The 27,846-nt window shown below is 45.4% G+C and overlaps 1 protein-coding gene across 16 annotated transcripts in view; it reads right to left on the minus strand.

Moving 5' to 3' along the window:
* The window catches only part of cep170aa (centrosomal protein 170Aa), a 257,407-nt gene that overhangs the window by 84,874 nt on the left and 144,687 nt on the right, over nucleotides 1-27,846 (minus strand). For all 16 annotated transcript variants that reach the window (XM_072512604.1, XM_072512598.1, XM_072512607.1 and 13 more), the window contains one exon: nucleotides 9,517-9,625. In XM_072512604.1, the coding sequence (XP_072368705.1) occupies nucleotides 9,517-9,625 (109 nt within the window). The remainder of the gene's footprint in view (nucleotides 1-9,516; nucleotides 9,626-27,846) is intronic.

The raw sequence follows: 27,846 nt of genomic DNA on the forward strand, positions 1-27,846 counted from the left end.
AATAGTAGTAGGAGATTCAATGGTTAGGGGAATAGATAGGAGATTCTGTGGTCGCGAGCGAGACTCCCGGAAGGTATGTTGCCTCCCGGGTGCCAGGGCCTGGGATGTCTCGGATCGTGTCTTCAGGATCCTTAAGGGGGAGGGGGAGCAGCCAGAATCATGGTGCACATTGATACCAACGACATAGGTAGGAAAAGGGGTGTGCAGGTAATAAACAAATTTAGGGAGTTAGGCTGGAAGTTAAAAGCCAGGACAGACAGAGTTGCCATCTCTGGTTTGTTGCCGGTGCACGTGATAGCGAGGCTAGGAATAGGGAGAGAGTGCAGCTGAACATGTGGCTGCAGGAATGGTGTAGGAGGGAGGGCTTCAGGTATTTGGATAATTGGAGCGCATTCTGGGGAAGGTGGGACCTGTACAACCAAGACGGGTTGCATCTGAACCAGAGGGGCACCAATATCCTGGGAGGGAGGTTTTCTAGTACTCTTCGGGAGGGTTTAAACTAATTTGGCAGGGGAATGGGAACCGGATTTGTAGTCCAGCAACTAAGGTAGCCGATATTCAGGACGCCAAAGCGTGTAGTGAGGCAGTGGGGAAGGGAACACTGACAAAGGAGAGTACTTGCAGGCACGGAGATGGGTTGAAGCGTGTATACTTCAACGCAAGAAGCATCAGGAATAAGGTGGGTGAACTTAAGGCATGGATCGGTACTTGGGACTACGATGTGGTGGCCATCACGGAAACTTGGATAGAAGAGGGGCAGAAATGGTTGTTGGAGGTCCCTGGTTATAGATATTTCAATAAGATTAGGGAGGGTGGTAAAAGAGGGGGGGGGGTGGCATTGTTAATTAGAGATAGTATAACAGTTGTAGAAAGGCAGTTTGAGGAGTATCTACCTACTGAGGTAGTATGGGTTGAAGTCAGAAATAGGAAAGGAGCAATCACCTTGTTAGGAGTTTTCTATAGGCCCCCCAATAGTAGCAGAGATGTGGAGGAACAGATTGGGAAACAGATTTTGGAAAGGTGCAGAAGTCACAGGGTAGTAGTCATGGGTGACTTCAACTTCCCAAACATTGAGTGGAAACTCTTTAGATCAAATAGTTTGGATGGGGTGATGTTTGTGCAGTGTGTCCAGGAAGCTTTTCTAACACAGTATGTAGATTGTCCGACCAGAGGGGAGGCAATATTGGATTTGGTACTTGGTAATGAACCAGGGCAAGTGATAGATTTGTTAGTGGGGGAGCATTTTGGAGATAGTGACCACAATTCTGTGACTTTCACTTTAGTAATGGAGAGGGATAGGTGCGTGCAACAGGGGTAGGTTTACAATTGGGGGAAGGGTAAATACGATGTTGTCAGACAAGAATTGAAGTGCATAAGTTGGGAACATAGGCTGTCAGGGAAGGACACAAGTGAAATGTGGAACTTGTTCAAGGAACAGGTACTATGTGTCCTTGATATGTATGCCCCTGTCAGGCAGGGAAGAGATGGTCGAGTGAGGGAACCATGGTTGACAAGAGAGGTTGAATGTCTTGTTAAGAGGAAAAAGGAGACTTATGTAAGGCTGAGGAAACAAGGTTCAGACAGGGCGCTGGAGGGATACAAGATAGCCAGGAGGGAACTGAAGAAAGGGATTAGGAGAGCTAAGAGAGGGCATGAACAATCTTTGGCGGTAGGACAAGGAAAACCCCAAGGCCTTTTACACATGTGAGAAATATGAGAATGACTAGAGCGAGGGCAAGTCCGATCAAGGACAGTAGCGGGAGATTGTGTATTGAGTCTGAAGAGACAGGAGAGGTCTTGAACGAGTACTTTTCTTCTGTATTTACAAATGAGGGGGGCCATATTGTTGGAGAGGACAGTGTGAAACAGACTGGTAAGCTCGAGAAAATCGTTTTTAGGAAGGAAATGTGTTGGGCATTTTGAAAAACTTGAGGATAGACAAGTCCCCCGGGCCTGACGGGATACATCCAAGGATTCTATGGGAAGAAAGAGATGAAATTGCAGAGCCGTTGGCAATGATCTTTTCGTCCTCACTGTCAACAGGGGTGGTACCAGGGGATTGGAGAGTGGTGAATGTCGTGCCCCTGTTCAAAAAAGGGACTAGGGACAACCCTGGGAATTACAGGCCAGTTAGTCTTACTTCGGTGGTAGGCAAAGTAATGGAAAGGGTGCTGAAGGATAGGATTTCTGAGCATCTGGAAAGACACTGCTTGATTAGGGATAGTCAGCACGGATTTGTGAGGGGTAGGTCATGCCTTACAAGTCTTATTGAATTCTTTGAGGAGGTGACCAAGCATGTGGATGAAGGTAAAGCAGTGGATGTAGTGTACATGGATTTTAGTAAGGCATTTGATAAGGTTCCCCATGGTAGGCTTATGCAGAAAGTAAGGAGGCATGGGATAGTGGGAAATTTGGCCAGTTGGATAACGAACTGGCTAACCGATAGAAGTCAGAGAGTGGTGGTGGATGGCAAATATTCAGCCTGGATCCCAGTTACCAGTGGCGTACCGCAGGGATCAGTTCTGGGTCCTCTGCTGTTTGTGATTTTCATTAATGACTTGGATGAGAGACCCACCGGTCAGTAAATTTGCAGACGATACGAAGATTGGTGGAGTTGTGGATAGTGAGGAAGGCTGTTGTCGGCTGCAAAGAGACATAGATAGAATGCCGAGCTGGGCTGAGAAGTGGCAGATGGAGTTTAACGCTGAAAAGTGTGAGGTTGTCCATTTTGGAAGGACAAATATGAATGCGGAATACAGGGTTAACGGTAGAGTTCTTGGCAATGTGGAGGAGCAGAGAGATCTTGGGGTCTATGTTCATACATCTTTGAAAGTTGCCACTCAAGTAGATAGAGCTGTGAAGAAGGCCTATGGTGTGCTAGCGTTCATTAACAGAGGGATTGAATTTAAGAGCCGTGAGGTGATGATGCAGCTGTACAAAACTTTGGTAAGGCCACATTTGGAGTACTGTGTACAGTTCTGGTCGCCTCATTTTAGGAAGGATGTGGAAGCTTTGGAGAAGGTGCAAAGGAGATTTACCAGGATGTTGCCTGGAATGGAGAGTAGGTCTTACGAGGAAAGGTTGAGGGTGCTAGGCCTTTTCTCATTAGAACGGAGAAGGATGAGGGGCGACTTGATAGAGGTTTATAAGATGATCAGGGGAATAGATAGAGTAGACAGTCAGAGACTTTTTCCCCGGGTGGAACAAACCATTACAAGGGGACATAAATTTAAGGTGAAAGGTGGAAGATATAGGAGGGATATCAGAGGTAGGTTCTTTACCCAGAGAGTAGTGGGGGCATGGAATGCACTGCCTGTGGAAGTAGTTGAGTCGGAAACATTAGGGACCTTCAAGCAGCTATTGGATAGGTACATGGATTACGGTAGAATGATACAGTGTAGATTAATTTGTTCTTAAGGGCAGCACGGTAGCATTGTGGATAGCACAATTGCTTCACAGCTCCAGGGTCCCAGGTTCGATTCCGGCTTGGGTCGCTGTCTGTGCGGAGTCTGCAGATCCTCCCCGTGTGTGCGTGGGTTTCCTCCGGGTGCTCCGGTTTCCTCCCACGGTCCAAAGATGTGCAGGTTAGGTGGATTGGCCATGATAAATTGCCCTTAGTGTTGGGTAGAGGTGGTGACCTTGGTTAGGGTGCTCTTTCCAGACTCAAAGGGCCGAATGACCTCCTTCTGCACTGTAAATTCTATGATAATCTATGATTAATCTAGGACAAAGGTTCGGCACAACATCGTGGGCCGAAGGACCTGTTCTGTGCTGTATTTTTCTATGTTCTATGTTCTGCTGTCCCATATTTAGCCTCGTTTTGTATACCACAAAAAACTCAATAAAAACACAAAACAAAATGTGAACAGATTTTGCCAAGCAAGAGGATGGATGTGGATTGGCCCGAAGTGACTTATTTTTTCAGCTTCGTAGTTACAGAGCATCAAGCATGCAGGAAGAAAGCCTGAAAAACTGCATAATTGTAACAACACTGAGTTAACAGAGCGTGGCAGAGCTATGTGCTCTTGTGAGTACCCTCTTTACTTGTTTCGCCAATCATATTATCTCTAAAATCTTTACCCCAAACTCATTCTATTAAAAGTTCTACATAATCACATGCCAACAAAAAAATCCCAAGAGAGAGGCACCCAAAATTAAATTTAAACACCAATCACACAAAAACATTCCCCTGAAATAGTTTCCAAACAAATCGACACACTACACAAAAATTCCTTCTCTTCAGGAATACCTTGGTGCACCCCTCTTGAGACTCTGAACTTGCCTGGATGACATGAAAATTGTCCAACTGCAAGCATCAAAATTTCCCAAAGCCAACCACCAGATTTTTTCATATGCTTTACTACAAGACCCGGACAACATTCAGGCTTGGGCTGATCAATGGCAAGTAACATTCATGTCACACAAGTGTCAGGCAATGACCATTTCCAGCAAGATACAATCAACCATCTCCTCTTGGTATTAAATGGTATTACCATTGCTGAATTCCCCATTATCATCCGGGAGGGAGGGGTCAGAGACTAAGTGAGTAACTCGCCTCCAGATTCCCCAATGCCTGTCCATCATCTTCAAGGCATAAATCATCAGGAATGTGATGGAATAATCTCTACTTGCCTGGATGAGTGTAGCTCCAAATAACACAAGAAGCTTGACACCATCCATGACAAAGCAGCCCGTTTGATTGACACCCCATCCATCAGCTTAAACATTCACTCTCTCCACCACTGATGCTCAGTGGCAGCAGTGTCCATCATTTAGAAGATGCACTGCAGTAACTCAGCAATATCCTTCAATGGCACCTTCCAAACGCACAGCCTCTACCAACCAGTACGACAAGGGCATCAGAGGCACAGGAATACCACCAAAAGAGGTTCCTTTCCAAGGCACACACCATCCCGACTTGAAACAATATTGTCGTTCCTTCACTGTCGCTGGGTCAAAATCCTGGAACTCCCTTCCAAACAACACTGTAGGTGTGTCTACACCATTAGACAAAGGAGCAGAATTAGGCCACTTGGCCCATCGGGTCTGCTCCGCCATTCAATCATGGGCTTATATTTTTCTCATCCCCATTCTCCTGCCTTCTCCCATAACCCCTGACCCCCTTATTAATCAAGAACCTATCTATCTCTGTCTTTGAGGGCAGCATGGTAGCACAGTTGCTTCACAGTTCCAGGGTCCCAGGTTCGATTCGCGGCTTGGTTCACTGTCTGTGTGGAGTTTGCACGTTCTCTCCGTGTCTGCGTGGGTTTCCACCGGGTGCTCCGGTTTCCGGTTTCCTCCCACACTCCAAAGATGTGGATAGGTGGATTGGCCATGCTAAATTGCCCTTAGTGTCCAAAACAGTAAAGTTAAATGGGGTTACAGGTTTACGTGGATAGGGTCGAAGTCTGGATTTAACTTAAGTAGGGTGCTCTTTACAAGGGCCGGTACAGACTTGATGGGCCAAATGGTCTCCGTCTGCACTGTAAATTCTATGTTCTATGTTCTAAAGACATCCAGTGATTTGGCCTCCACAGCCTTCTGAGGCAAAGGGTTTCACATATTCACCACCCTCTGGCTGAAGAAATTCCTCCTCATCTCTGTTTTAAAGGATTGTCCCTTTAATCCGAGATTGTGTCCTGTGCTTCTAGTTTTTCTTACAAGTGGAAACATCCTCTCCACGTCCACTCTATCCAGTCTCTGTAAGATTCAATAAGATCCCCCCCTCATCCTTCTAAACTCCAACGAGTACAGACCCAGAGTTCTCAACCGTTCCTCATACGACAAGCTCTTCATTCCAGGAATCATTCTTGTGAACCACCTCTGGACCCTTTCCAAGGCCAGCACATAACACCATGGGCTCTTAACTTATTTAACAGTCTCCTATGCGGCACCTTGTAAATGGCCTTCTGGAAATCTAAATAAATCACGTCCACTGTTTCTCCTTTGTCTAACTTCCTTGTTATCTCCTCAAAGAACTCTAACAGATTTGTCAGACATGACCTCCTTTTGAAAAAGCCATGCTGACTCAGTCCTATTTTATCATGTATTTCCAAGTACTCCGCGATCTCATCTTTAATAATGGACTCTAAAATCTTACCAATGACGAAAGTCAGGCTAACCGGCCTATAATTTCCCATCTTCTGCCTCCCTCCTTTCTTAAACAGCGGAGTTACATTAGCTACTTTCCAGCCCTCTGGGACCCTTCCTGCCTCCAGTGATTCCTGAATGATCATCACTAATGCCTCCACATTCGCCTCAGCTATCTCCTTCAGAACCTGGGGTGTAGCCCATCCAGTCCAGGTGATTTATCCACCTTCAGACTTTTCAGTTTCCCCAGAACCTTCTCCTTAGTGATGTCCACTACACTCACCTCTGCCCCCTGATTCTCCTGGAGCCTGGCCATTCCACTGTGTCTCTCACCGTGAAGACCGTTGCAAAGTAACCAATCAGTTCCTCTGCCATTTCATTGTTTCCTATTATTACTTCTCCAGCCTCATTTTCCAGTGGTCCAATGTCTATTTTTGCCTCTCTCTTACCTTTTATATATTGAAAAAAAAACTCTTCCTAGTTTCTTTTATATTACTAGCTATCTTACACTCATATTTCATCTTCTCCCCGCTTATTGCTTTTTTAGTCGTCCTCTGTTCACTTTTAAAGGCTTCCCTATCCTCTGGCTTCCCACTAATCTTGCCACTTTGTATGCTTTTTCTTTTATGCTGTTTTTGACTTCCCTCATCAGCCATGAATGCCTCGTCCTCCCCTTAGTATGTTTGCTCCCCCTTGGGATGAATTTCTGCAGTGCCTCCCGAATAACCCCCAAACACTCCTGCCACTGTTGTTCCATTGTCTACCCTGCTGGGCTCCTTTTCCAATCAACTCTGGCCAGCTTCTCCCTCATGTCTTTGTAGTTACCCTTATTTACTTGCAATACCGTTACATCTGATTACAGCTTCTCCCTCTCAAACTGCAGGGTAAATTCTATCATATTGTTGTCACTGCTCCCGAAGGGTTCCTTCACCTTAAGTTCACTAATCAAGTCTGCCTCATTACACATCGCCAAATCCAGAATTGCCTGTTCCCTAGTATGCTCTGTGACAGGCTGCTCCAAAAAACCATCTCTTAAAACATTCCAGAAATTCCTTTTAGATCATAGAATTTACAGTGCAGAAGGAGGCCATTCAGCCCATTGAGTCTGCACCGGCTCTTCGAAAGAGCACCCTACCCAAGGTCCACACCTCCACCCTATCCCCATAACCCAGTAACCCCACCCAACACCAAGGCCAATTTTGGACACTAAGGGCAATTTAGCATGGCCAATCCACCTAACCTGCACATCTTTGGACTGTGGGAGGAAACCGGAGCACCCGGAGGAAACCCACGCACACACGGGAAGAATGTGCAGACGGTGACCCAAGCTTGGGATCAACTACCAACCTGATTTTCCCAGTGCGCCTGCATATTGAAGTCCCCCATGACTATTGTTATATTGCCTTTTTTATATGTCTTTTCTATCTCCTGCTTTATTTTCTGCCCCACATCCCGACTACTACTAGGGGGCGTGTACATAGCTCCCATCAGGATCTTTTTATCTTTGCGATTCCTCAACTCTACCCAGAGAGATTCTATGCCTTCTGATCCTTTGTCACTTCTTGTTATCGATTTAACTTCATTCCTTACTAACAATGCAACTCTGCCCCCTTTGCCCACCTGCCCGTCAATTCGAAAGGACACATATCCTTGATATTTAGATCCCAGCCCCGATCCCCTTGCAGCCACGTCTCTGTGATGCCCACAACATCATACCGTCCAATTCCAATGTGCGCAACAAGATCATTTACCTTGTTCCGTATTCTGACTGTATTTAGGTACAGCACCCTCAGTCCTTCTCATACTTGTCACCTTTTTTGCTCTGCCTGAGGTTAGAGTCCTGCTACCTTCTATACTCTCTTGTTTTATTATGTGGTCTGGAAACTTTACTAACCTCTCCTGAGCCCTCGGCTCCTTCAACTAGTTGAAAGTCCTCATCATTAACCTGCCCTTCTACCCTCTCCTTTAACTTTGATTTTCTAATTCTCCATACAACTGAACCCCCCCCCCCTCCCACACACACTATTTAGTTTGTACACCATAAGGACTGCAGGTAGTTCAAGATGACCACCACCTTCTCTGGGGCAATTAGGGATGGGCAATAAATGCTGGTCTAGCCAGTGGTGCCTACATCTGGTGGACAAACATTTTTTTTAAAAAAAAGCTTTATTTGATATCTTGCTCCTCAGTATTGTCACAAGTAAATGGTAGGGTTCTGTAAAACAAGTTATTCGGAGAAGCATATAGTCAGACCAGGCTTGTCCAACAGGCGAGTTGGACAAAGTGTGGGTCAGAATTCTGCCTGCCACACTTGTACATGCAGTCTGCCAAGCATTGTACAAGATACATGGAAGAACTAAGTGTTTTGAAAACCTATCAGCAGCAAATGTGAGGAGAAAGCAACCCGTTATTAGATGAGCAGCAAGCAGGTGGAAGGTAAGTAGTGGTGACCAGTTCCCAGAGCACTGCAGAGCGTGTACAGGTGTGTGATGCTAGTGTGTGTGTGTGTGTGTGGGGGGGGGGGGGGGGGGCTCGCAAGAGAGGAAAAAACACTGAAATGTGGCCCCCTCTTGGAAAAAGGATGGACAAAATCAACATCACTTCTGACAGATGGACGTACTCCATGGCACCACATAAGTGTGCAGGCAGGCTTTGACTTCATTTGTAAGCTAAAACAATGCCAGATATTATCAATGTTCAATGTGGTAGAGAAGGGGATAATTTAGTTTTCTCATTTGAAACTTGTTCCTAAAGATGCAGGTTGGACTCATTGCAAGATAAATTTCCATTCAGCTGTTTCTTTTTTTTCCCAAAACTTTCTTACCAGCCTCTAATGAGAAAAAAAAATTAACCGTGGATCCTTACATAAAAAGGTTGGACCAAGCTTGAGTTAGATCATCAAATGTTAGCAAAGTTTAAATAATGCTTTGTAAACTATATGAAGCACAAAATCAATAATCACAGTATTTGATTTCTCCTCTTCTAATTCACCCATTTTTAAAAAATCAGTATTTTCTTTGCTGTTTAGGTTGTGTGTCATGCACATTTCCCCACAGAATAGGGAAGGAACCTATTACATGTTGGAACCAGAGTTGCTTTACAGCCAGCCAAGATGTACACAAATACATTAAACAGGAGCAATATAAATGTTCAATGAGTTATTCTCATGATTAAGGGGAGGGAAGGTTTAGGGGAGGGAAGCTGGAAAACATATAACCTCTGCTCAGTATATACTTTGATGATATTGTTGAGATTGGCAACTTGTGGTTGGGAATTTGTTGATGAAACCTATCACACTGACACTATGTTGCACCAACAATGTACTACAAACTGTAACTTTTATTTTATTATTAAAGTTAATTGTACCCAACTTCAGGATGAATAATAAATGGGCAGATTGCAAAGTTATGTCAGTTGAGTCGTTACCTTGGTCATGCGTACCAAATGTTGCTGGTGTCAGATCGTTGGCAGCTAAATTTGCCCACTGGGACATCCACCTCGGTCCGCTGGATGTAAAGGAGTCTTCAGGATGAGTCTAAAAAATAAATGCATCAAAAAATTAACCAAAGAACATTTGCAATTGCAAAACAACGGTGAAAATTATTTTCTGCAAATTTCTAATCCACTGATTAAACAAATATATTACAATTGAAAACTCATTTCACATGTTTACAATACAACTCAGGATAAGCCTTTCTCAATTATGGTTTTTCAATGCTCAATTCGTAATGACACTTGGTCAATTTTCAGTAAAGTAACTTCACAGGCATCACCATAAGACACATCCTTCACTTAGAACCTCAAAAGGTTCTAAGTAGTTGTTCAGGACTGAATATATGCCCAAACATCACGGTTTTCAAATTAGTCATCTGCACTTGGTGAATTGAAATAGGTATTAGACAGCACTGGAAATCCAGAAAACGTCTAACAGCAGCCAGAACAGTAGGTAAAAAGGGGTTACCATTGAACTCCGTAAAAATATCAGACACTAGGCATGATCAATTTACCATTTCAAAAAATGCTTGTTCATTTGATTAGCAGAACTGGCCCTAAGATGCAGTTTTTAGCTGATGGCCAATTTTTCTTCCCATCTGGGAGCCAAAGGAAATTATGTAAATTGAATGCTGAACCGCAAGACTGACCAATCAGAAAGTAGTTGAAAGTCAAAGCCAAGCGTGCATGGAAGTAGTCAAGTCGAGAGGCAATAATAATCTTTATTATTGTCACAAGTAGGCTTACAGTGACGCGAGTTTCAGCAGATGAGGCGAGGCAGGGGCAGAGTTGGGCAAAGTTATTAAGATGGAAATCGGCAGCCTCAGGAAATGGTGTGGATATTTGATTGGAAGCTCACCTTGGGGTCAAATATGACACCAAGACTGCAGTCTCGTACAGCCTCGGACAATTGCAATAGACAGAAACATTGAACCTGAGAACATGTTAAAAAGTTACAAATCCTTCCTGATTTGCTTGGTGATAACTAATTTTCTCATTAATCACATACAAACAAAGCATCAAGTTTTTAAAAAAATTCTCTTCGGTTATAGCAAAAGCTAGCAAGATCACATTTACTGGGCATCTCTAGTTGCCTGAAGGATGTGTTTGGCCTTTCTCCAGAGCAGTGACCTGGACAACTCAGTGTCTTGCTAGACCACTTAAAGGGACAAGTAAGAGTTAACCACACAATGTGGACATGAGTTTATATGTTGGCAGACCAGGACGGTAGCATCGGCGCTTCTAGGCAGAACATCAGTTCCAGTTGGGCTTTTAGAATAATCTGGAACCTTTAATGGTCAGTTTTTCCTTTAGGTTTCTGTTTTATTTCAGAGTTTTCTTTTATAGTGCATACCAATTTGCAAAGCAGTCCAGAACATTGTGAAGAAAATAAAGCAATCAGCAATTTATTCTGATATGGACTGTGTTACGGTACTGGACCAGACCACCAATTTATATTAGGAAACTGGACGAGAAACCAAAACAATTTTTCAATTTGTAAACTGTGAGGAAAGGATACTTTACTCCCAGGAATGATTCCTCTGACAAATAGGGATATTTTGTATGAAAACAAACTTTATTATTAACACAGGATTAACCCCATTAACATCCAAGAAAAAAGCAGCTGTCCAATTAACAATTAAATAGTTCTTGAAAAAGATAAAGGTCTTTGAGCTTACTTTCCCATCTACTTCTGAACTTTAAATTAAGCAAAATCCACATACAGGTCAAATCCCACTTATTAATAAAGTTAACACTCAGTGGCTAACAGATTTTTCACAAAATCCTTGGAGAGAAGCTTTCAGAAGTCCTTCTGAGTAACACAACTCCTTTCCTCAGAACCCAGAGCAGAACTCTTAAATGAAACTAAAACAGACCCAGGACAGGACTGAAAATCAAAACTAAATTCCAATTCATCCCCTCACTCCCATGAGTGACATCACCGCCTGCCGAGCTGTTAACCCCTTAATCACAGCTGTAGCAGACATATAGGGCGGGATTCTCCGTCCGCGTTCGCCCAGCGACCGGAGAATCCCGCCCGAGGTCAATGGATTTTTCAATTCTACGGGGCTTGCCCGTGGCGTTCTTGCGGTGCGTGGGGTGGGAGAATCCAGCCCTTAATCTGGAAGCCATAACCTTTTAATAACATTACTACAACAGATACATAAAAACATTTCCTACATTCATCACAACTGTACTTCAAAGTGATTTCAAACAAAATGGTGGCGCATTTTCAACTATCCAAGCTTTTGGGAGCAAAACCATTCTTCCATTTTTGTAAAACTATCACACTCTCTGCATCTATGTTGCCAGTTGACATTTGTTTTCGGAGTTCACAACTTTTCACAACACACATTAACGATCTGGAAGAAGGAACTGAGGGCACTGTTGCTAAATTTGCAGATGATACAAAGATCTGTAGAGGGACAGGTAGTATTGAGGAAGCAGGTGTGGCTGCAGAAGAAGGACTTTGACAGGCTAGGAGAGTGGGCAAAGAAGTGGCAGATGGAATACAATGTGGAAAAGTGTGAGGTTATGCACTTTGGTAGGAAGAATGGAGGCATAAACTATTTTCTAAATGGGAAAAGGCTTAGGAAATCAGAAACATAAAGGCACTCGGGAGTCCTCGTTCAAGATTCTCTTAAGGTTAACATGCAGGTTCAGTTGGCAGTTAGGAAGGCAAATGCAATGTTAGCATTAGTGTCGAGAGGGCTAGAATACAGGTGCAGAGATATTCTTCGGAGGCTCTGGTCAGATCCCATTTGGAGTATTGTGAGCAGTTTTGGGCCAGGTATCTAAGGAAGGATGTGCTGGCCTTGGAAAGTATCGAGAGGAAGTTCACAAGAATGATCCCTGGAATGAAGAGCTTGTCATATGAGGAGCGGTTGAGGACTTTGGGTCTGTACTCGTTGGATAGAAGAATACAGGGGAGGGGGGGATCTTATTGAAACCTGCAGGATACGGAGGGTCCTGGATAGAGTGAACATGGGAGATAATGTTTCCACTTGTAGGAAAAACTAGAACCCGAGGGCACAACCACAGACGGAAGGGACAATCTTTTAAAACTGAGATGAGGAGGAATTTCTTCAGCCAGAGGATGGTGAATCTGTGGAACTCTTTGCTGCAGAAGGCTGTGGAGGTGTGCACACTTGAGTGCCTTTAAGACAGAGATAGATAGGTTCTTGATTAATAAGGGGATCAGGGGTTATGGGGAGAAGGCAGGAGAATGGGGATGAGAAACATATCAGCCATGATTGGCCTAATTTAGCTCCTTATTCTTATGGTCTTATTCATTCGGCAAATTAATCATTTGTCAGGTAAGAAAATGAAATAGGTACGTTGAAATGAATGAAGACTTCCTAATTGGGTCAAAAAAATAATGGCCATTTAAAAAAAAAAAAATTAGAGTACCCAATTCATTTTTTCCAATTAAGGGGCAATTTAGCGTGGCCAATCCACCTAGCTTGCACATTTTTGGGTTGTGGGGGCGAAACCCACGCAAACACGGGGAGAATGTGCAAACTCCACACAGACAGTGACCCAGAGCCGGGATCGAACCTGGGACCTCGGCACGGTTAAAAATAATGGCCATTATGATAGTGATAGCTGTTCTTTAATGGGAACTGACCAAGTTTGCTTTTGTAATGATTCCCTCTTATAGTCAAAAGCACAATTCTTCACCTAAAATAATTGCAGAACCTTAAACTAGGACATGATGATGCACCAAAAGTATTTTGCTTTGCTTATTGGTTACCATTATGAAAATTTAGTTAGGACATTCTTTCATAAGATGCAGAATTAGGTCAACAGGAGCAGATTGGCCATTTCCATTTGGCCCATCGAGTCTGCTCTGCCATTCGATCATGGCTGATCTCATCCTGGCCTTAACTTAACCGTCCTGCCCGTTCTCCATAACCCTTCATCCCATTACCAATTAAAAATCTGTCTAACTCCTCCAAAATTTACTCACTGTCCCAGCATCCACCGCACTTGGGATAGAGAATTCCAGAGATTCACAACACTTTGGATGAAGTAGTTTCTCCTCAACTCTGTTTTAAATTTGCTACCTCTCATCCTAAGACTATGATCTCATTTTCTAGAATGCCCACAAGAGGAAGCATCCTCTCTATGTTTACTTTATCCATACCTTTTAGCATCTTGTATATCTCAATTAGATCTCCCGTCATTCTTCTAAACTCGAGAGAGTATAGGCCTAAACTGTTCAATCTCTCTTAATATGACAAACCCCTCACCTCTGGAATCAACCTTGTGAACCTCCTTTGAGCTACCTCCAATGCCACTACATCTTTCCTCAAATAAGGGGACCAAAACTGTGCACAATATTCCAGGTGTGATCTCATCATTGCCTTGTATAGCTTAATTACCAGGTTAAAGTCCAACAGGTTTGTTTCGAATCACTTGCTTTCGGAGCACTGCTCCTTCCTCAGATGAATGAAGAGGTAGGTTCCAGAAACACATAAGCTAGTGAATATTTATTATTGTCACAAGTGGGCTTACATTAAAACTGCAATGAAGTTACTGTGAAAAGCCCCGAGTCGCCACACTCCAGCGCCTGTTCGGGTACTCTGAGGGAGAATTCAGAATTTCCAATTCACTAACAAGCACTTTTTTCGGGACATGTGGGAGGAAACCAGAGCACCCGGAGAAAACCCACACAGACATGGGGAGAACATGCAAACTCCGCAGAGACAGTGAAGCAAGCTGGAATTGAACCCGGGACCCTGGCACTGTGAAGCAACAGTGCTAACCACTATGGAGATTCCAGAGAGAGGGAGGGTTGTAGGATTGGAGGAGGTTACAGAGAGATGGAGGGTATTTGAGGCTGGAGGAGGTTTCAGAGGCAGATGGGAAGGTGGTAGGGCATGAGGTGCACGAGGGGAAAATTGTAGGGCTGGAGGAGGTACAAAAAGAGGAAGGGTTGTACGCCTGAAGGAGGTTATGGAAATGGGGAGGGTTGTAAGGAGTTTCAGAAAGAATGAGGGCTGTAGTACTGGGGAGAATGACAAAGATAGTGAGGGCTGAAGGCGATGGAGAAGTTAACAGTGGTAGGGAAGGTTGTAGGGCTAACAGTGGTTACAGAGAAGGAGGTAAAGAGATAGGATAGGAGAGGATTTCATTTTGTCATAAAACATACAAAGTGCCTTCCTCCAACTATCTTTGTACTCTATTCCTTTAGCTACAAATGTCAACATTCCATTTGCTTTCTTTATTATCTGCTGTACCTGCCTGTTAGTTTTCTGTGACTCATGAATGAGGACCCCCAGATCCCTCTGCAAAGGAGCACCCTGAAGTCTGTCCCCATTTAGATAATAAGTTGCCTTCTAATTTTTCCGACCAAAATTTATGACCTCACAATTATCCATGCTAAACTCCATCTGCCAGATTTTGGCCCACTCTCCTATCTATACCCATTTTTAAGGTTCTTATTTGGCTTCATTTTTTGAAAAAGGTCACCTGGAATGACGCAACAATTCAAGTTGACTCGAATAGTGCTTATCAAACAGACACAAGTGAAACCTGCTCACACATTTTCAAATTATATTCAGCACATTATTTTCACCCTTAGACAAAATTTCAGGTACTCAGGTACCTAATATAACTATAATTACGTGTTATTGCATCAATAACAATGAAAATAGATAAAGTAGTAGTAAGCTATTCTCAAAAAGAATGAAGACTAATTGGATAGAAAAATACATTATTTATATTTGATTTTGAGCCTCCATTCAATAATTCATTAGCAACATGGATGCTCCTCAGGATAGCATGGCCTAACCATCTTCAGTTGCTACATCAACAATCATAAGGTCAGCAGTAGCACTCTTCACTGATATACTGTATAACCAGAGATCATCCAAGCTTGAATTGACAATAGAAGGTAACATTTGTGCCAAATAAATGCCAGATAATGACTTACCTCCAACAAAAAACGTCCAACTATCTAACCTCAACTTTCAGCAGCACTATGATTGCTACATCAAGAGCATCTACAGGAGAATAAGATGAATGACAGATGGGGAAGTTGACAGGAGGAATAGGTATCAAAATGATTAGTTTGTCGATATAAATTTTAAAATGAATACGCCTATAGTATTATTGCTTGCAGTTTCATTCTCGTCTACTGGGAAAAGTTCACGTTTCACTCAATTTTCAAGCATTAGTCCTAAAATAGAATATATTATTGACCAGTTAAAAAGCAGAATGCTGTAAAATGAAAGCCTTCATGGCAGTGAAGTACATCCACACGGCCTCCTGAGGCTGGTTTAAAAAAAAACTAATCACTCATTCTTTGATACCTGCCACATAAGTCTAGCTAATGCACTTTAGCCAATTCCCATGATGTATAACAAAATACTGAAAGTATCATTAAAAGATCTATTACCTGCCATTCCATTAATCAGAAAAATCTAAAGAATCAAACTTATCTACTTAAAATCAGAGCTTTATACTTTTAAGTCTGCTTGCACATTTCAATTACATACAGAAGTTAATTCAGTATGGCAAGTGCAAGAAAAATACAATTCTGAAGAGTCATATTTGACTCGAAACATTAACCGTTTCTCTCTCCACAGATGCTGCCAGAGTTGCTGAGTATGCTAATACTTTTGTTTTTATTTTGTATTTCCAACAATTGAAATATTGTATTTTTATTCTACAAATGCTGGAGAGGCTTCTTTAGGTGCAAGATAGCTTTTGGCAAAACAATTACTCAAACAATTAAGAATACAAATGTTGACTTTCAGATAGTAATAATCTGGTATAAGTCATTGCCTCTGTTCCAAGATAAGGGGCGGAATTCTCCCCCCACCCGCGCGTGTCCCGCCACGCCGCCCCGACACCTGCACGTGATTCTATTCCCCCCCCACAAACCAGCGCGGTGAGAATCACGGCTGGCCGCTGGGAGAATCGCCGCTCGCAGTTTGCAAAAGGCGAGCGGCGATTCTCCGGCCTGGATGGGCCGAGCGGCTGCCCCAACACGACAGGTTCCCGCCGCCGCCGTCCACACCTGGTCACTGCCGGCGGGAACGGTGGAGGGGCGGCCTGGGAGGGGGGCGGGTTCTTCACCGGGGGGGCCTCCAATGGGGTCTGGCCCGCGATCGGTGCCCACCGGTCGGCGGGCTGGCCTCTCTAAAGGAGGACCTCCTTTCCTCTGCCACCCCGCAAGATCCATCCGCCATCTTCTTGCGGGGCGGCCTCGGGGAGGACGGCAACCACGCATGCGCGGGTGATGTCATTTATGTGGCGCCGGCCCCGTCATTTACGCGGCGCCGCAGTCACCGTGTGTTCATTAGCTGGAATTCCAATACTTATGCTTTATGAAAAAGGGATTTGCAATCTTTACAAAAGGTTACAACAGGTATTAGCTTAGGCAAATGAATATCTAACTTATTAAAAATATATCTTCTAACTGAATGATGATGCATGGTTTCCTATCAAGCAACAGTCGCATTGAATTCCTGCAGCACCATCTTCTTCACAGGAAACCAAAATGATTATGAATCCACTATCAACTGCAAGAAATGGGGAATACTTCATAAAATTGTAGACACGGAGGCTGTATTTTCTTTCATCATCATTGTAGAATTTAGTGCTGAAGGAGGCCATTCGGGGCATCAAGTCTGCACCGGCTCTTGGAAAGAGCACCCTACTTAAGCCCATGCCTCCAACCTATCCCCGTAACCCTATCCAATCCCTTTTGGACACTAAGGGCAATTTAGCATAGCCAATCCACCTACCTGCACACCTTTGGACTGTGGGAGGAAACCGAGCGCCCGGAGGAAACCCACGCAGACACGGGGAGAACGTGCAGACTCCGCACAGACAGTGAACCAAGCTGGAATTGAACCCGGGACCCTGGCACTGTGAAGCAACAGTGCTAACCACTGTGGAGATTCCAGAGAGAGGGAGGGTTGTAGGATTGGAGGAGGTTACAGAGAGAAGGAGGGTAATTGAGGCTGGAGGAGGTTTCAGACTCCGCACAGACAGTGACCCAAGCCGGGAATTTAACCTGGGACCCTGGAGCTGTGAAGCAACTGTGCTTACCATTGTGCTACTGTGCTGCCCAGTAATAATCTTTATTGTCACAAGTAGGCTTACATTAACACTGCAATGAAGTTACTGTGAAAAGCCCCGAGTCTCCACATTCTGGCACCTGTTCGGGTACACAGAGGGAGAATTCAGAAAGTCCAAATTACCTAAGAGCACATCTTTCGGATCTTGTGGGAGGAAACCAGAGCACCCGGAGGAAACCCACACAGACACAGGGAGAACGTGCAGACTCCGCACAGACAGTGACCCAAGCCGGGAATTGAACCTGCGACCCTGGCGCTGTGCAGCCATAGTGCTAACCACTATGCTACCGTGTTGCCCACAATGAGGGACAGCATCAAAGGGTTCATCCGGGATATATTATCAATATATATTATATTGATCATCAGCAACTGTGGATATAATATCCATCGCCCTATGTTTTCAGTGCACTAGATTTTGTCACAGATGCAAAATATTTCTTGTATTTAAACTGAATGAAAGCGATGCAGATCAACCGGAACTGAAACTCTCCGTAGCTTTTTGATAACAAATTAATCTGCGGAATCACGGGCATCTACAATTATCTAAATTTGGACAGACTGCAAGTGTAGCCTCAAAAGCACACAGCAGGTTAACACTAATAGGTCACAATCGTACTCCATAAACTAGAAAACCATTGAACAAGACCAGATGAGATGTACAAAATGTTTCTATCCACCACACATTACATTCACATCACAGCTAGTAGGCAAATATTTACAAGGTACTGGATCAATTTTCTAATTCACAAGCAGCAAATCACAAGACAGGGGAGCAAAAGGATAATTTATGTTAAAAACAGGTAGAAAAGCAACAAATAAGGAACTAATAGCACTATATGAAAAGAACAAATGAAGCATGAACAATCAACAACAGTCGGTAATGTCTACAAAGTTACAAGAAGCTGATTAAGTTTACTCTCGGTTCAAAATTGGTTAATAATATTTGTACCACACAAGTGCCAATGCCAGGTAATAGCCGTTTTGAACAAGGAAAAATCCAGCTACCACCCCCCCCCCCCCCCCATCAAAACCTGAAGGACCACCGCTGACCAGAAGCTTGAGGCATATTATCATGGCTACAAAAGCATGGCAGAGGCTAAATGCTTTACAACCAGAGCTTATTTTCTGACCTTTCAAAGTCTCTTCACCATTTATCAGATTCAGCTCAAGAAATAAGTGATGGAATATTTACCAATCACCTGAATACATCAGCAACACCATTCAAGAAACTCCTTACCATCCAGGGCAGGGTACTTAAATCGAATTTTGCCCTTGCATTCAATATCCCTTACGCTTACTGCATCTCACATGCACTGGCTGTGGTATTAATAATAATAATCGCTTATTGTCACAAGTAGGCTTCAATGAAGTTACCGTGAAAAGCCCCTAGTCGCCACATTCCGGCACCTGTTCGGGGAGGTCAGTACAGGAATTGAACCCGCGCTGCTGGCATTGTTCTGCATTACAGGCCAGCTGTTTAGCTCACTGTGCTAAACCAGCCCCTGGTGTACATGACAGGACACACTAAATTCACCAAATTTTACTATGACAGCACCTTCCTCTATTACAAATTCGAACAGAGAAAAGGAGCAACATTATGGCACATTACTTCCATTTCAGATACTATTTGACTTAAATAAGCAAAATACTGTGGATGCTGGACTCAAACAAAAACAGGGAATGCTGGAAAGACTCAGCAGATCTGGCAGCATCTGCAAGGAGAGAAAACAGAGTAAACATTTCAAGTCCATTTGACTCTTCATTGTAATTAAAAGAGGAAAAATGTGTTGTATATTACACTGCAGCTGGCAGAGATTGCAACAAAGATGTAGCAAACTTAAGAACAAGAGACAGATAACCCAGTGAGGGAGGGGGAAGGGAGGGTTTTTGCATTGACACAAAAAAAGTATGGGGTATGTTTTAAGAAAGGGTTAAGGTGGAGGAGAAAGATCACAGTTTAAAGTTGTTGAACTTCCAATGTTGAAGTGGGGTGTTTGGGTTGTTTTTCCTTGCTATCCTGGGAGTTTAAAATGTTAAAATATCAAAAACTTGAATAAAAATATTTCTAAAAACGAATTCCTGAGGGCTGTAACTTATCTAATTAGAAGAGGAGATACTAATCCTCCAGTTTGCATTAGGCTTCATTGGAGCACTGCAGCAGGCCAAAGACAGGCATGTGGGCATGCGAGCAAAGTTAAAATGGCACGCAACCGTAAGGTTAGGGTCAAACTTGTGGACAGAGTGAAGGTGTTCCACAAAGTGGACCCACAATATGTGTTTAGTCTCCCAATGTAGAGGAGACCGCATTGGGAGCAGCGAATATAGGAGACCAAATTGAAGGAGGTGCAAGTGAAACACTGTTTAACCTGAAAGGAGTGAGGGGGCCTTGAATGGTGAGGAGGTAAAGGGGCAGGTGTTGTACCTTCTGTGATTGCAAGGAAAGGTGGCATGGGAAGGAGCTGGGGAATTGGGCATAATGGAGGAGTGGACCAGGGTGTCATGGAGGGAGTGGTCCCTGCAGATGGGGGGGGGGGGAATATGTTTCATGTCGGCATCGTGCTGGAGTTGGCAGAAATGGAGGATCCTTTGAATGCAGAGGCTGGTGGGGTTGAAAGGGAGGACACCAGGGATCCTATAATGGTTCTGGGAGGCAGGAGAAGGGGGTGATGGTAGGAATATCTGCAATTACATCAAGATACTGGAATTCACTATTTAACAGCATTAAAGACATTATAACTAAGGCTGCTCCACCATCCTTTTGCCAGTAGTTAACCTCAAAAATAATTTGAAAGACAGTATCCATAGGGAGTATACTTATTTAGTGATCATGAATTGTTGGTGGTTATCAAGGTGACTGCAACTGAAACAGAGAACTATGGGAAATAAAACATATAGTATACATCATGAATGAAATGGATCTACAGATTACAACTCCACCGGGGAAATCAGTATTCCATTTTCAAAAGTGCTATCTAGTTCCCATGATGCTCTGGGGACCTGCAGTTGAATCCCACCGCAGCAGATGCTAAAATGTGAATTCAAAAACAGCTGGAATTGAATGTCTAACGATGACCATGCAACCATCGTCGGTTGTCGTAAAAACCCATCTGGTTCAATAATGTCCTCTAGGGAAGGAAATCTTCCCTCCTTACCTGGTCTGGCTTACATGTGACTCCAGACCCACAGCAATGTGGTTGACTTTTAAGTGCTCTCTGAAAAGGCCGAGCAAGCCACTTAACAAAAAGACAACTAGAGATGGGATATAAATACTGGTCCAGCCAGCGATGCCCACATCCCATGAATCAAGAAAACAAAAATAAAACATAAATTCATCAATATTTTACTTCTCATTAGTTGGTAATTAAAATTGAAAATATGTTTCATTTAGAAATAATCCTATAGCAGTCAACCATATTGATCAATAGAAACACTGAAAAGTGAAATGGTCTGAGGTGCAATTTTTAGGGTGTGCACACACAATATTTGCCACAAGTGAAAAAGTATACATTTGAAGTAAAACTTGACAATTGTTTATTTAAGTTCCTCAAAAAATATCTCAAATCAACAATGGAAATTAGATCCTGATCACACATGCACAATTGACTCCTAATGATCCTGCAAGATCTGCAAAAAAAAAATGTGTTTATTCAAACCTTCCTGAAAGCTCACAGTGCCCTCTGTTGGGAAGTAACATACTATGCAAATAAGATTAAGAATCAAAAGAGAAAACATCCGATTTGGTCACAAAAGTAGCTTTTACACTGTTATTCCAGAGTGGTAGGGTGAGATCATACTTACATCAAGAATAAACATTTTTCAAGATTATCTAATATTGTTGGAAAGTGAGGCACATGACGCTTTTCGTCTTACGCATTCATCAGGACAAATGAAAAATGCTAAACATTGAAAGATAATATCATCCCTCTATCACTTTCACATGGTCTAACTCCTTCCCTAATCTTTCTATCTCAATTTCTGGGGCTAGACTGTCCACTAGTATCCATTAAAACCCACCAACTCCCACAGCTACCTTTTTTAAAAAAAAATTTTTATTAAAGTTTTCAAACAAAATTTTTCCGTTTTACAAATCAACATAAAAGTAATACAATAACTGATAAATAACATTATTTAAATAATATAGTGAACTAACAAAGTGACAAAAAATAGTGCTCCCCCCCCTTTGCTGCTGCTGTCGATCTATTTTCCCTTAACGTTCCGCGAGATAGTCAAGGAACGGTTGCCACCGCCCGGAGAACCCCTGAGCCGATCCTCTCAGCGCAAATTTCATTCGTTCCAGCTTTATGAACCCTGCCATATCGTTTATCCAGGCCTCCACGCCGGGGGGTTTCGCTTCCTTCTACATAAGTAGGATCCTTCGCCGGGCTATCAGGGACGCAAAGGCCAGACTATCGGCCTCTTTCGCCTCCTGCACTCCCGGCTCTTCCGCTACCCCAAATATAGTTAACCCCCAGCCTGGCTTGACCCGGACCTTCACCACCTTTGAAATCACCTTTGCCACTCCCCTCCAGTACTCATCCAGTGCCGGACACACCAGAACATGTGTGTGTGGTTCGCCGGGCTTCCCAAGCACCTCCCACACCTGTCCTCCACTCCGAAGAACCTGCTCATTCTTGCTCCCATCATATGTGCTCGGTGTAGAACCTTAAATTGTATCGGCTAAGCCTGCCACACGAGGACGAGGAATTTACCCTACTTAGGGCATCAGCCCACAGCCCTTCCTCAATCTCCTCCCCCAGCTCTTCTTCCCATTTTCCCTTCAGCTCCTCTACCAGCCTCCCCTTCGTCTCTCATCTCCTGATATATTTCGGACACGCTGCCCTCCCCGACCCATACCCCCGAAATCATTCTATCCTGGATCCCGTGTCGGGAGCAGCAGAAATTCCCTCACCTGTTGCCTCGTAAACGCCCTCACTTGCACATATCTAAAGATGTTCCCCGGGGGCAACTCATACTTTTCCTCCAGCGCTCCCAGGCTCGCAAACTCCCCGTCAATAAACAAGTCTCTCAATCTCCTAATTCCTACCCGATGCCAGCTCCGGAACCCTCCGTCCATCCTTCCTGGGACAAACCTATGGTTATTCCTGATCGGGGACCACACCGAGGCACCCGGCACCCCCGTGTCGCCTCCATTGCCCCCAGATCCTTAAGGTTGCCACCACCACTGGGTTTGTGGTATACCTTTTCGGGGAAAGCATCAGCGGCGCCGTCACCAGCGCCTTTAGGCTCGTTCCTTTACAGGACGCCATCTCCAGCCTCTTCCACGGCGCCCCCTCTCCCTCCCTCATCCACTTACAAACCATCGCCACATTGGCGGCCCAGTAGTAGTCGTCCAGATTCAGCAGCGCCAGTCCCCCTCGGTCTCTGCTGCGCTGCAGGAACCCCCTCCTTACCCTCGGGGTCTTGCCTGCCCACACGAAACTCATAACACTCCTGTCTATTTTCTTGAAAAAGGCCTTGGTGATCAGAATGGGGAGACATTGAAACACAAAAAGAAACCTTGGGAGCACCATCATTTTTACCGCCTGCACTCTGCCCGCCAGTGAGAGCGGCAGCATATCCCACCTCTTGAAATCCTCCTCCATCTGCTCCACCAGCCGCGTCAGATTGAGTTTGTGTAGAGTTCCCCAGCTCTTGGCTACCTGAATCCCCAAATATCGGAAGCTCCTTTCCACTCTCCTTAATGGCAGGGCGTCTATCCCTCTTCCCTGATCCCCAGGGTGTACTACGAAAAGCTCACTCTTCCCCATATTTAGCCTATATCCCGAAAAATCTCCAAACTCCCTCAATATCTGCATAACCTCGGTCATCCCCTCTACAGGATCCGCCACATATAGCAGTAGGTCATCTGCGTAGAGTGACACTCGATGTTCCTCTCCCCCTCTAACCACCCCCCTCCATTTCTTAGAGTCTCTCAACGCTATGGCCAGTGGTTCAATTGCCAAGGCGAACAGTAATGGGGACAGGGGGCACCCCTGCCTTGTTCCCCTACGTAACCGAAAATACTCCGATCTTTGTCGATTTGTGACGACACTTGCCACTGGGGCCCTGTATAGGAGTTTGACCCAACTGACAAACCCCTCCCCGAACCCAAACCTCCTCAACACCTCCCATAGATACTCCCACTCTACCCTATCGAATGCCTTCTCTGCATCCATCGCTACCACTATCTCTGCCTCCCTCTCCGCTGGGGGCATCATTATCACCCCCAACAGCCGTCGCACGTTGACATTCAGTTGTCTCCCCTTTACAAACCCTGTCTGGTCTTCATGCACCACCCCCGGGACACAGTCCTCGATCCTCGTCGCCAGCACTTTTGCCAGCAACTTGGCGTCTACATTCAGGGGCGAGATAGGCCTATATGACCCGCATTGCAGCGGATCTTTATCCCGCTTCAGGATTAGTGATATCGTCGCCTCCGACATTGTCGGGGGTAGAGTCCCCCCTTCTCTGGCCTCGTTAAAGGTTCTCGCCAGCAGCAGGGCCAACAAGTCCACATATTTCCTGTAAACTTCCACCGGGAACCCGTCTGGTCCCGGGGCCTTCCCTGCCTGCATGTTCCCCAGCCCTTTAGTCACCTCATCCACCTCAATTGGCACCCCCAGACCTGCCACCTCCTGCTCCTACACCCTCGGGAACCTTAGTTGGTCCAGAAACTGTTGCATTCCCTCTTTTCCCTCCGGGGGTTGGGACCTATATAGCCTCTCAAAAAAGGTCTTAAACACCTCATTTACCTTCCCTGCTCTCCGCTCCATAGTTCCCGTTTCATCCCTGACTCCCCCAATTTCCCTCGCCGCTATCCTCTTGCGAAGCTGGTGGGCCAGCAGCCGGCTCGCCTTTTCCCCATGTTCGTATCTCATCCCCATGCCTTCTCCACTGTGCCTCTGCCTTTCCGGTGGTCAGCAGGTAAAATTCCGTCTGAAGTCTTCGCCTCTCTCTATATAGTCCTTTGTCCGGGGCCTCCGCATATCTTTTATCCACCCTCAAAATCTCCCCCACTAATCTCTCCCTTTCTTTGCCCTCTTTTTTCTCCTTGTAAGCCCTAATGGAGATCAACTCTCCCCTAACCACTGCCTTCAGCGCTTCCCATACTACCCCCACCTGGATCTCACCATCATCATTGGCCTCCAGGTACCTCTCAATACATCCCCGCACCCTTCCACAGACCCCCTCATCCGCCAATAGTCCCACATCCAGTCGCCAGAGTGGGCGCTGTTCCCTCTCCTCTCCTAGTTCCAGATCCACCCAGTGCGGGGCATGGTCTGAAAAGGCTATAGCTGAATACTCCGTTTCTGCCACCTTTGAGATCAGTGCCCTGCTCAAAACAAAGAAATCTATTCGGGAGTATACCTTATGGACATGGGAGAAAAAGGAGAATTCTTTGGCCAACAGCCTAGCAAATCTCCACGGATCCACTCCCCCCATTTGCTCCATGAACCCCCTCAGCACCTTGGCCGCTGTCGGCCTTCTTCCGGACCTGGATCTAGGCCGATCTAACCCTGGATCCAGCACAGTATTGAAATCCCCCCCCATTACCAGGCTTCCCACCTCCAGGTCCGGGATACGTCCCAGCATCCGCTTCATAAATCCCGTGTCATCCCAGTTCGGGGCATATACATTTACCAGCACGACCTCCTTTCCCTGCAATCTACCACTCACCATCACATATCTACCCCCGTTGTCCACCACTATATTCCTAGCCTCGAACGACACCCGTTTCCCCACCAATATCGCCACCCCTCTATTTTTCACGTCCAACCCTGAGTGGAACACCTGTCCCACCCATCCTTTCCTTAACCTAACCTGATCCGCCACCTTCAAATGCGTCTCCTGAAGCATGACCACATCTGCCTTCAGTCCTTTTAAGTGCGCGAACACTCGAGCCCTCTTAATCGGCCCATTTAGGCCTCTTACATTCCACGTGATCAGCCGGATTGGGTGGTCGCCCCCCCGGCCCCGCCGATTAGCCATCCCCTACCGCGCACCCAACCGTCCCCCAGGCGGCGCCCTCCCATCCTGACCACCTCTTCCCTTGCCAGCTCCCTCTCGCTCCCAGCAGCAGCAACCCAATTGATCCCCCCCCACCCCCCACCCGCTAGATCTCCATCTAGCATGGTCGCACTGCACCTTGCTGATGTACAGTGCCTTCTTCACCCGTCTGAAGGCAGCCCGCCTCCTCGCCAGCTCCACCGTAAAGTCCTGGTATATGCGTACACCAGCTCCAGCCCACTGTACCACCCGTTTCTGCTTTGCCCAGCACAGGACTTTCGCCTTCACGTCATACCTACGGAAACACAGTTACTACTTTTGGCGGCTCACTCGCCTTTGGTATAGGCCTCCACGACCGATGAGCCCTATCCAGTTCTTATCAAGAGGGATCGTCCCGCTCCCCCAATAGCTTTGCCAACATCATGGCAAAATACTCCGTCGGCCTTGGGCCTTCCACCCCTTTGGGCAGACTCACAATCCTCAGGTTCTGCCGCCTGGATCTGTTTTCCAGGTCTTACATTTTGGCTCGCAGACACCCGTTGGTCTTTATCACCTTCTGCAACTCCTTCCCCATCAAAGTGAGTTGATCACTGTGCTGCGATAATGCCTCTTCCACTTCCTTCAGTGTCTCACCTTGCTCCCGCACCTCCGACGCATTGCTTGATACTGCCCCCTTCAACGGGACAAATCGCCTCCTCCACCAGCACTTTCAATACCGCCCCCATCTCCTCCTTCATCGCTTCCATGTGCTTTGTGAGCTGTTTTTCAAGTTCCACAGCCATCACCGTGGTCATTTCTTCTGCTGTGAGCAATGTGGCCTCCCCTGGTGTTCCAGCCTCCCCTGGTGTTCCAGCCTCCGCTTTCCTTATAGTTCCTGCGCTGACTTTTCCCACTCACCGGCGGAATTTCATTAAACCCCTTTTTCACGGCTGTTTTTTTCCCAAACTTGGACATTTCTCCTCCCTGTGCCTTCTTCCAGCTTTTTCAGCCTCCGTTGCCCCGGGGACCGGGCATTAAAACCCCAAAATTTCTATTCCCGAGCGGGAGCCCTCCAGTGTACTTAATGATCTGTTTGAGCTGCTCACAGAAAAATATTTTTCACTGTGCCTCGGTACACGTGACAATAAACAAATCCAATCCAATCCAATCTTTGGACTGTGGGAGGAAACCGGAGCACCTGGAGGAAATGCACAGGCATGGGGAGAAAGTGCAAACGCCACAGTCACCCGAAGCCAGAAATGAACCCGGGTCCCTGGCACTGGGAGGCAGCAGTGCTAACCACTGTGCCACCCAGTGCTGCCCATTTAGTTCAACAACTTCAGACTGTGAACTCTCTCCTCCACCTTCACCCCACTTTTATTTCTATCAATTTATTTTCATTTCTTCCATCGATCTGTTTTTCCCCTCACCCGGACCATCTGTTCCCTGTTTCTAGTTGTCCTTTAACACACTGCTTTGTTCCGCTATGAACACATTCTAATCTCTTAATGTGCCACTATTGGCACCCTTCCGCGCCTTGATCACCCCCATTTACATTCTCTTTGTCTTTCTGTTCATGACATCTTTGTCAGTCTCCACCTATCACTGACCTTCTATTCAGCCATACGTGCCGTCCCACAGAACAGTATAAATCTGGCCCCATTTCCAGTTCTCTCCAGCCTTGACAAAGAGTCATCAAGACTTCAAACGTTAGCTCCCTTCTCTCTCCACAGATGCTGTCCGACCTGCTGAGATTGTCCAGTATTTTTTGATTTTGTTTGATTCCAGCATCCGCAGTAATTTGCTTTTATCAAAAGATAATATCTACGGTAGGTCCCCATATCTAAGGAAGGATGTGCTGGCCTTGGAAAGGGTCCAGAGGAGGTTCACAAGAATGATCCCTGGAATGAACTTGTTGTACGGGGAACAGTTGAGGACTCTGGGTCTGTACTCATTGGAGTTTAGAAGGATGAGAGGGGGTCTTATTGAAACTTACAAGATACTGCAAGGCCTGGATAGCGTGGACGTGGAGGATGTTTCCACTTGTAGGAAAAACTAGAACCAGAGGACACCATCTCAGACTGAAGGAAGTAATCTTTAAAACAGAGATGAGGAGGATTTTCTTCAGCCAGAGGGTGGTGAATCTGTGGAACTCTTTGCCGCAGAAGGCTGTGGAGGCCAATTC

Source organism: Scyliorhinus torazame, chromosome 1 (assembly GCF_047496885.1).
Source record: "Scyliorhinus torazame isolate Kashiwa2021f chromosome 1, sScyTor2.1, whole genome shotgun sequence".
Lineage (NCBI taxonomy): Eukaryota > Metazoa > Chordata > Chondrichthyes > Carcharhiniformes > Scyliorhinidae > Scyliorhinus > Scyliorhinus torazame.